The 9,944-nt window shown below is 38.9% G+C and overlaps 2 protein-coding genes across 10 annotated transcripts in view; both read right to left on the bottom strand.

The window, feature by feature from the left end:
- The window catches only part of crocc2 (ciliary rootlet coiled-coil, rootletin family member 2), a 43,429-nt gene extending 39,379 nt beyond the window's left edge, over positions 1–4,050 (bottom strand). For 4 of the 8 annotated variants that reach the window (XM_085397340.1, XM_085397335.1, XM_085397338.1 and 1 more), the window contains exons 1-3: positions 3,691–4,050; positions 968–1,121; positions 707–822 (exon numbers count right to left, since the gene is read on the bottom strand). In XM_085397340.1, the coding sequence (XP_085253466.1) occupies positions 707–822; positions 968–1,121; positions 3,691–3,747 (327 nt within the window). In that variant the 5' untranslated portion in view covers positions 3,748–4,050. The remainder of the gene's footprint in view (positions 1–706; positions 823–967; positions 1,122–3,690) is intronic. The other 4 variants (XM_085397341.1, XM_085397337.1, XM_085397336.1 and 1 more) reach the window with 2 other exon arrangements.
- A 353-nt stretch (positions 4,051–4,403) lies between these two features.
- klhl30 (kelch-like family member 30) lies at positions 4,404–9,933 on the bottom strand. 2 transcript variants are annotated; one of them, XM_085397345.1, is made up of 8 exons: positions 9,780–9,933; positions 8,532–9,374; positions 8,265–8,412; positions 7,626–7,712; positions 6,984–7,139; positions 6,113–6,301; positions 5,254–5,399; positions 4,404–5,142 (listed from the first exon to the last, which is right to left on the bottom strand). In XM_085397345.1, the coding sequence occupies exons 2-8, from the start codon at positions 9,303–9,305 to the stop codon at positions 4,903–4,905; spliced, it is 1,740 nt and encodes a 579-aa protein (XP_085253471.1). In that variant the 5' UTR covers positions 9,306–9,374; positions 9,780–9,933; the 3' UTR covers positions 4,404–4,902. The 2 variants fall into 2 exon arrangements, with proteins under 2 accessions (XP_085253471.1, XP_085253470.1); XM_085397344.1 differs by having other exon boundaries at positions 4,417–5,142; positions 8,265–8,457; positions 9,780–9,929.
- Positions 9,934–9,944: the final 11 nt, after the last annotated feature.

Below are 9,944 nucleotides of genomic sequence, written 5' to 3' on the forward strand. Positions count from 1 at the left end.
AGCCCAAGTCAACACCCCTCCACCACCGTGCTTGACAGCAGGTGTTCATATGTTGTGTTTGTGTGGTGCTGTTCATGACCACATATCTTGACGTTGGTTTCATCTGTCCAAAGAGAAGTGTTCCAGAAGGTTTGTTTGGTTGCAGCTTTGCAAACCTAACCTGAGAGAGAAGAGACTTTCTCCCAGCAGCCCTTCCAGGCAAGCCATCAGTTTCAGTCTTTTTCTGAGTGTACTGTCATGAAACCTACCATTTAACACACTAACTGAGGCCTGTAGAATCTGAGATGTAGCTCCCATTTTTTTACGTTTCTCTGAGCATTGTACAATCTGACCTCGAGGTGACATCCACTCCTCTTGTGAATAATCTTTCTCACTGTAAAATGATTTGCTTCAAATTTTTTGTAAATGACCTTATGACCCTTGGCAAACTGATGAGCACCAGTTGTTTTTCATGGTTTTATGGTTCTTATTTCTGATCATTTGATTACTTTTCTTGTATATTGGATATGTTTATTTTATAACTTGTTTTTAACTGTGTGTATTGGACCAGGGGTTGCATACATGGTTTTCTTTTTTTATGAGTTCCATGTTTTGTGCCTGGTCCCTGACAAATAAGAAATAATAACAACAAAAAAGAAAACAAAATTTGTGATAGTAGCCTTTGGCAGGAAAGCTACTGTTGACCTTGAGAATTCGTCACTCCTACCCTCTCTGTGAGACCGGACTGTTTGACTACCAGCTGGTCCTGGTCCATCTGGCTGGGAGACAGTCGCCCCCTTAGATCCCTCCTCTCCTCCAGTGCACTGAACTCTGAACTCTTGCCTGAGACAAGGAAACAGATCAGACATATAGAAGAGTCAGAGTCAGTCAGAGGGATTATCAGAAGAAAGGGTTGTAATTCACCTTTCAGATATCCAGTAATGTTAAGTTAATCTACAAACTAGCCATTTAAAGTTTTTTTCAGTACCTGCTGGATCCTCGGCTAGATTGCGGGTGATGATCTGACGGATGCGAGAGGAGACAGGTACAGGTGTGGCCATGGATTCTTGTCCCTCCTCTTGAAGTGTCAGACTTCTCTCTCCTGAGCTGCCATCAGACTGAAGGAGGGACTCCTCCAGTTTCTACAATTACACCAACACACAACACTTTACCCTAGAGATTACACTATGGGAGTACTACTTCAGTCTTACACTTTACTCTAATTATCTTTATTTTAATATGTTCAGCTTTCATTTGATTTACAAAGGTTTTGTTACTGCTTATTCACTTATTAATTCATTCATTTTTACTTATTTTCTTTTATTTAGATTTTAAATTATTGTGCTCTGTGCTGTGTTATATATATTATTTTTTATATTTATTTATTTATTACAAAAAGTATATTGCACTGCCTTTAGACTTTTACCTTGGCTCCTTTACTTATCTTGACAACTGATAATGAGTTATATATTATGAGTAGGGCTGCCACAAACGATTATTTTTGTAGTCAACTAGTCACCGATTATTTTTGCAATTAGTCGACTAATCAGATCATGCATCCATTGGACGTAAAACGTACAGCTTATTGCACCAGCATGCATCTGCTCTTATATAACTATCATTAGCTTACAGCCCTAAGTGTTTAAGTGTTTAAGGTATGTGCTAACTCAGCGGTCCCCAACCTTTTTTGCGACACGGACCTTATGCCCAACAATATTTTCATGGACCGGCCTTTAAGGTGTCACGGATAAATACAACAAAATAAAACTAGTACCGGTAAAAAAAAGGTTTATTCACAACACGTGTGAAAAGACCCAGGAAAACCGAGTAAACGATAAAAACGATAACAAAATAACGCTGAAAACCGATAAAAACCCTGAAAACTATACATTTCACACCTGAGCCTCAACTCTCGCAGCCCGGTACCAAACAACTCACGGACCGGAACCGGTCCGAGGCCCGGGGGTTGGGGACCGCTGTGCTAACTAAAAATAAAGACAAGATGATAGTTTATTAAATGTTAATGACATTTGCAGATTGTTTCGGTGAAGGTTAATAAACTCCTTGCTATCTAAAATATAACAGGACACCGGAGTATATTCTCGAGCATCTCACACTTTTGATAATCAGTTGTCTGCTTGACATTTATTCAGCTGTGTAAAAACTATAACTTTAATCTCAGCCAAACCGATTTACTCAGGAACAAATAAAATACTAAAAAAAGACAAACAATAAAATTTTTAAGTTATCTAAGTGACTTATATATATTTAACTTGAGTAGCTAAAGACGGCGGTGGGTTTGAAAACGATTTGCCGGAAGTCCGGTGTTCTCACCGGCTCTAGTGAACCTTGCCCCCGGCTAGCGCTGGTGGGTAACAGACGTCTCTGAAAACGTTGGAGTGCTTTTGCAAATATGCGGTGTCTTGATAAACTGAGAAGATATTTGAGGTTTACACAGCTCCATTCTCGCCTGAAAATATGTTAAACTTTATTTTGTGACCCAAAAAGAATAATAAGAGTAATATTAAAACTAACTAGCTGCTGCCATTGTTGACAACTTTTCCAGGCCGAGCTATGAATTATGGGACACAGCTTCTACTTCGGGGTTTAACGGCAGCTGGCATCCTTGTACATGCAGTGCTGCCATCTTCTGTTTCACTCCGTTATTACACTCTTAAATCCTACTACTCATTGCTGCCTCTTTTGGGATCTTACAAAGCTTCAAATGACCGTCGACTATTAAATCAGTCGTCAACGATTTTAATAGTCGATGCAATCGTGACTAGTCGACTAATCGTGGCAGCCCTAATTATGAGTTATTAATTTTTATTCCAGCTGTTAAACCTATTTTATTATAGGTCGCCTTTAATTTTTTAGCTGGCATAACACAGGAAATTTTTTTGTCTTAAAAGCAAGAACACCACAAATTCAGAGTATCCCAGTACAGCATAAGTCTTAAGAGTCACGACAAAATGTATTTGTATTTATTTGTTTATGTGTCTGTAACATTATATATAAATGGTATTATATTGTTGTGATGGCTGACATAATTTTAAGCTACCTTACACATTTTGGGTCATGGATAAGAATAAAAGATATTTCATATGGTGATACCAAGCCACTACTAGCTGCAGTCTAAAGTACTATTTCCCACTGATATCAGCCTGTCTGACCGATATTATTTATAACGGTATTTGGGTACCAATTATATTATTAGTAATACTCAGTGGTGATGTAATAGGTTTATTTTATTTTCGTTATATCTTAAAAAAAATTAATTAACGGGAGAACTTGTATCAGTTTTAAACCACTTTGCTTTTTATACTAGACTTATATTTTCCTAAAACTGAAACTTCAAAGTACACATAGATGTAAACTAGAATAAAATCAACCTGTTCTTGACTCTAAATGAGTTTTAAATGACAGCTAAGCAAGTAAGTCCATGCCATCTTATACAGTGTGTCTTTACCTAAGCTTCGTGGTCCTTTGAGAAATTAAGATGAAAAGAAGCATTAAATGAATGACGTTCAAATGACTCGCCAACAATACAAACTGTTAAATAAATATATCTTTATTAATGATGATTTTCCTTTGCTTTTGACAAACATCTTGTAGAGGGCGGTAAACCCATGCAGGAAAAACTCTGAAAATAATATTTAAAATGACTCCAATAATATAAACTTTTCCTTATCTTTATCAAGAGTTACCAACCTGAATCACTGCCTCCAGTCTGGGTGAGTGTGCACCTTCCTCCTGTGGAGAAGTCATCGCGGCCCAGCTTCAGCTATAAAAGGTTTGCTAGTCTACTGAACGTTTGGGCTCGGTGGTTAGTTAGCTTTACTCTGGTACACTTTTCGTCCGACAGTTATTAAAAGTTGAGTGAAAAAAAGCGCAAAAACCAAGCATGTCCTTAAATAATAAGATGAAAACACCAGATGTCTTAGTTTGCGACTGCGTGAGGAGAAACTTCAAAAGCTGAAACAAAAATCACGGACAGGAAACTTTTAAGCTAAGAAGACTGAAGACATGTAGCTCAATCCCAGGCCAGTTGTTATGGTGACCACGCGCTTCCGGGACCGTTGTCATAGAAGCAGAACGCTTGCTTGTCCGTTTTCATGGCAGCGCAGAGACCAGGAGCCAGGCAACAGGATTCCAAGGGGTTAATGATCAAAGCACTGAAGGTGAACAGAAACACTATATATGTATGTGTGTATATGTATATAAACATTTTACTTACTTTCAAGTTTACTTGTTTACTTTAAAGTCACTAAAGTCACTGGATAGGTGGAAGAAACCAACTCTGATATCTGAAGGGTCTTTGGGGGGCGGGTAACAGATATAGGATAAAGGTAAAGGCACCTTACTTAATACAAATTCATGCATTTTCCTCTTATTGTGGACACTTAATAAACAGAAATACATTTAAAACTTGGAAAATTAAACCCCACTCGTTTCATTTTTTTGGTGCGGTACACTGTTTTTATACATAGGATAAATCCTGTTACATTTCAATTAAATTAGAGCCTGAGCTTTCAAATGATCCCTTATACAATGGTCTAAAATATTTTTATGCTATAAAATCTTTAACCAATTTTCAGGAACATAATTAGCAGATTTTAAATGACTACAGACAAAAACTCTAAAAATAGAAGCCCACAAGCTAGTTCTGCAAACATTTAATGATTCATGTGCACCATACAGTAACACAAAGAAATTCAGGTCTCAAACACATGATACAAAGTATAAATAAACACCTGCTGAGCAGTAGAGCACAGCCCTAAAAAACATCCAAGAATACCTGAGGGTCATGTAATGTGCTATTCTCAGGCACAATGACATCCAGGGATAAGCATTCCTTTTGCAGCGTAGGCATTTGTATGAGAGGAACACATCTCTATTAACTCTTTGGCCTTGAGGAGGACTTTATGTTGACTCAAGCTCAGGCCACTGGTTTGGGTCTAAGAAGATGGTGCAGACTCCACTGTAGAACCAAAGTCTTGGCAGGGAGGACTCCACTTCCCAGATGTTGGATGCTCGGTTGTAAACCTCCACTTCGACCCCATAGTCCCCCTCCATACCTTTCCAATGGCCTCCGGTAACAAAGAGCTTCCCATCAAGTGATACAAGGCCGCCATTCTCGTGGAGCATGTGTAGAAGCTGGACCTGAAGAGAGCAAAAACCAAAGGTATTACTTAAACGTCTGGTAGGATGAATTCGTGCAAAGGGACTATTTAATGTATTTAGCTTGCTGTCTGCAGTGATAACTAAACCCACCTTCTGCCATATATTTGCCTCTGGATCATAAGCATAGACTTTTTTAGTGTTGTCAGCAACCAGATATATAGTTCCATCCACGCAGACAGAACGAGGAGAGGACAAATACTTTGGGATAAATGGTGAACATACGCTGATCCAGCTATCTATGAAGAAAAATATAACAAATATGTTAATTATTAGATTAAAGCACAAACAAATATCCAAAGTAAATGGCACTTTATGGGAACATTATGGCACTTCATTCAGTTTTAATAAAATAAATGCTATAAAGTAAACAATGTTACACCAAAAGAAAAAATGTGACAAGAGACACAAAGAAAAGATAAAAACTGAGAAACAAAAGCTCAACAAAAAAGACCATAAAGGTTTTTTTCCCAGTAAATTATTAGAAAAGAGATTGAATATCCTGGGTACCAGTGCTTGTTTCTCTTCCTTTACGTAACAGAGATTTTACGTTTGAAACTATGATACGTCTCATAATACTGATGCTCACAGAAAAATGATGCTGAACAGAAAAGATTTTTGACTTTTTATACTGTGACGTTTGTGGGAGTAAAATGTATTTTGCTCCCATGTTTAACAGAAAAATGCTTGCAATGTTATGAGGGATCATTAATGTTGGAAAAAATTATGCAAATTTAAAATAGCTAAATTTTTACCCATCCATATATACCTCAAGAGATTCTAATTTGGATAATATGCATCTGACACTGAAGAAATTACTGCTACAAAAAAGTAATATAACATATTATTTAAAGTGGCTAAAATGAAGATGCCAAAACATCCACCAATAGGACTGCATGCATTATAGAAGTACTGTGAACAGTGCTCAGGATGGTACTCAGGGCATCCTTACCTATGACAGGGTTGTAGCACTGCATGGTCAGTGCATTGTATTTCACTGCACATGACCCAATTACATAAAGCTTCCCCTGACAAGCTGTGGCGGTGAAGTTTGTCACATACTTTAAGGCGGGGCAAGTCATAGCCCAGGTGTCGTTATAAGGGTCGTAGTGCTCAACTTCAACTCGGTCTGACGTTGTGCCTAAGAGGAAAAATTAACGATCGATAGTCACATTTAACATTCAAGTGACAAAATGACTTATTTAGTATCCCAGCCAGATATTTCTATGAGCCACTGTGGTGTTTTTAAGTAAAACTGGTGTAGCTCACATAATAGAATGTTTTGGTAAATATATTTACATTTTTTAGTGCTGCAGGCTTTGATTTTATTGTAATTTTCCACTCCTAATCACTACATAGAACCTTGGCTAACAGACCAAGATTTAGTCAGACACTTAACACTGAAAGTTACAATGGAAATATATGGAATATGTCACATTTCCAAAGAACTGATTTGTTTTAATTTGCAGAAGTATTAAAGCCTTTTTGCTTAAACATGATAGAAAGACTTTTTGAATACCTGTCACAGATAAAGGAAATGGTATGAAAAAGACAAACATAGCCATTTATTAAAGCCTTCCTGTCATAAATGACCCAACTTGGTCATTATAAAATAATTTGGTTGCTGGAGGGTTATAGAGAGTTTCAGCAACTGCAAAAAGTTGGCCATACCAACAATATTCCACAACAATGGAGAAATACTAAAACATTCTTAAAGAAAACCTCAGAGAAGCTGAAGCAAACAGCTAGAGTGGTGATTATCTTCTGTGATTTTTGCTGCAGGTTTAAGGCACCACATGCAAAACCGATATTTATTTTCTTACCTCCGATGACATAAATCTCCCCGTTGAGCGTTGCTGATGTGTGGTTAGTCCGAGGTCGGAGCATAGGTGCCACAGTAACCCATCTCCCCTCTCTTGTGATGTACTTCCAGGTCTCTGTGGTCGACCAGGTATTGGTATTCGAACCTCGCGAGCCCCCTGTGAGGCAAAAAGGATCAGTTTGTCAAAAGTCTGTGATTGTTTTAGATTCCTCACAAAAGTAACTGGAGAGCTGCACTCTTGACTTTCTATCATTTGTCATTTAACCTAAGAGTTTTTTCAACAGTGTTCTAAAAAATGAAAGAAACACATTGGAAACACATCAGCTCTCAATGGGGAAAAAACATCATGTTGGATATCTATACTGATATGGAATGGGTATCGTGTTAGAAATGAAAGGATGGCACATTGTTTCATGGAAATGAAAATGATCAACCAAGGACTCAAAGACAGACCAAAAATCTGACTAAAAACATGATGTGGCAGGCTGGTCCATTTTGCTGCAAAATAGTACTCAGGTAGATTGTGTGAGATTGTGTCCTGGGGGATCTCCCCAGACCTGGACCAGGAAATCACTGAGCTCCAGGACTGTTTGAGGTGCAACCTGTCTATTCTGATTAAAAGTGTGGAGTATACTTGACTCACCTGACACATACACATCATTGTTCAAAGAGACCATAGAGTAACCCCACTTGTTGGGATTCGGGAAATTAGGGAGCTCATGCCACCGTTCTGCAGAGAAAATGACTTGAAGTTGAGAATATTTCACGGACCAATTGATGAATTATTCACAAATACAGTGTGCAAATGACAAATGGATTGGAGTGAAATTAAGTAAAGCTATAATATTGCCAAACAAGGTCGGATAGGTTCTTGCTTGCTGAGCTGAAACAGTAAATACAAAAAGCTTTTTGGCAGGTCGTTAACTCCTGGCCAGCTTTTGCCCCTCCACATAAAAAGGAAGCTTAAAATGGCTTTACAAAAACTTTTTCCATGTGCAAAACATAACATAAATGCCTTCTTCCAGGCTGAGCAATAAAAATGCTCAGTTCAGGAATTGAGAAGATGATCCAATTTTGTCACATCCAGACCACATTTCTGAAGGGCCATTTTTCTGTCAACACTGTATTTAACGACCTACAGAATGTGCCAAACTGGTTTGAGGAATCCCACAGACATTTTCCAACAAATTTGAAAATTAAAATGGAATCTGAACTTAAACAAACTTGAAATTTTAAATGGGGGGGAAAGAGTTTTTGTTGTTGTTTTTTTTGTTTTTTTTACTGGTCTTTGTGTTGTAGAAGGCACAGTTTCTGGGCTGTAGTCTTTCCAGTCTTGGGTCTCGGTCCTCCTCTTCATCAGAGTCGTCCTCATCATCCATTGAATGACCTCCCATGACAAAGAGAACTTCTTCTAGGTTTGGTTGTGGGCTCTGGGAGTTGAATCGGTCCACATGTTCAGGTGCTAAATCCATTTTCTAGAAAGTAACATTATTTTTGTAATATAACTCGTAGCAGAACAAGAAGAGAAAAAGTGTAGAAACTCACTAACCTCTCTGTAAATCTTTTCCACAGCCTCTGTACAGCTGGGAGAGGCCTGCAGCAGACTGTCCTTCAGCAGGGTGTCAGCCAGGTAGTCCAGGCTGAGCAGAGAGAGACGGGACAAGCTAAGGAGCTCAGGGAGATAGCAGAGTCGAGACTCCCTGTGGTGCCTAACCCATTTCAGGATAGCCTCCACACGAGCGCACTCTGACCGGATTTGTAGTCTTTCATCAGACAGGCATGAGATCAGCCAATCTTTTCCCAGCAACAGAAACTCATCACCCTGTTGTACAGCCTCAAAGTTCTCCAGGAGGAAGGCCCATGCTTTGGCAACCACCTCAGGACAGCCATGAATGTCCCCAAACTCCAGGATTCCCAGGCAGTTTGTTTCATCAATCTGATGCTGGAGGTATCGGCTGCACACGGCTCGCACTGTCTGGAATTGGAGCTTGCTGGAGGTACAGATCAACCCCTCCACATTTTTCTGGTTGATAGTCAGTTTGCCTGTGTAGGCAAAGTCAAGCAAGCAGCTAAGGATCTCAGGATCCACATCATGAAGCTCCACACGTGCTGCAATGCTCTCTACAAAATCCCCTGAGAACATGCAGTGAAAGTACATGCTACAAAGCGCCAGTACACCACGGTGACAGGGGAAATCTCGCCCTCCCGCGCTCAAAGTCACATCCACAAGTTTGGGGTGAGAACAGAGTGAACGCAAGCCCTCGAGCATGCTCTGAGGATGGGAGGACAGGCAGAAGTCCAGGTCATCCACATTACGCACCATTATCAACTTCAAAATGTAGCTCAGATCTTCTTTCAGCTGGTGCAATAAACAACTGAGATTAGCAATTACCTAAAAGTGTAGAGAAAGCAAATAAATGCAAGAAAAAAATGATATTAATTATCAGCAAGAACCTCACCATGAAGTTCAAAATCCAAAAACTATCGAAATTTAGCACCATGAACCGGATTATGTGGTAAACATATATATGAAGTAGCAGCATCATATGGAGAAATGACAGCTTCTAAACACTGAATAGGAGTTGGATGACATCTCTTACATGATAGTTGTAGAGTAAATAGAAAACATTTGTTCTTATTTGACAATAACAGTCAAATCAGAGCTTTAATGTGCTGACCACAGAGTACCTTTGGCCTATGATATTATAGTTAGGTCAAAATATGTCTTGAAATCAACAACAAATAACATTTCCTGTCATCTAATAAAAACTAAATACAGAATTAACAACATACTCACCACATAAGCTGGAACAGAAAAAAACTTTTCATCCTCCTAGTAAAAATGGGGATTGCAGCGGCTGTTTAGATCAATATGGAGCGGGTAGCATGGCAAAAAGCTTTTGCTAAGTCACTGGAGGGGGACTGCCTTCTGTCGTCTTAGTTATTTTTAGGGCTGACAGTG

The sequence above is a fragment of the Rhamphochromis longiceps genome, linkage group LG23, assembly GCF_057381845.1.
Source record: "Rhamphochromis longiceps isolate RC_006_pf linkage group LG23, R_longiceps_female_GT1.1, whole genome shotgun sequence".
NCBI lineage: Eukaryota > Metazoa > Chordata > Actinopteri > Cichliformes > Cichlidae > Rhamphochromis > Rhamphochromis longiceps.

What these genes read in the sequence shown, in the direction of transcription:
- klhl30 (XM_085397344.1), bottom strand. Translation starts at nt 9,305, where the DNA reads ATGGTGCGTAATGTGGATGACCTGGACTTCTGCCTGTCCTCCCATCCT. An exon ending in CTTCTACAACACAAAGACCA is followed by an intron (nt 7,713 to 8,264) that starts GTAAAAAAAACA and finishes TTTTCTCTGCAG; the next exon opens with AACGGTGGCATGAGCTCCCT. An exon ending in AGGCAAATATATGGCAGAAG is followed by an intron (nt 5,143 to 5,253) that starts GTGGGTTTAGTT and finishes TGCTCTCTTCAG; the next exon opens with GTCCAGCTTCTACACATGCT.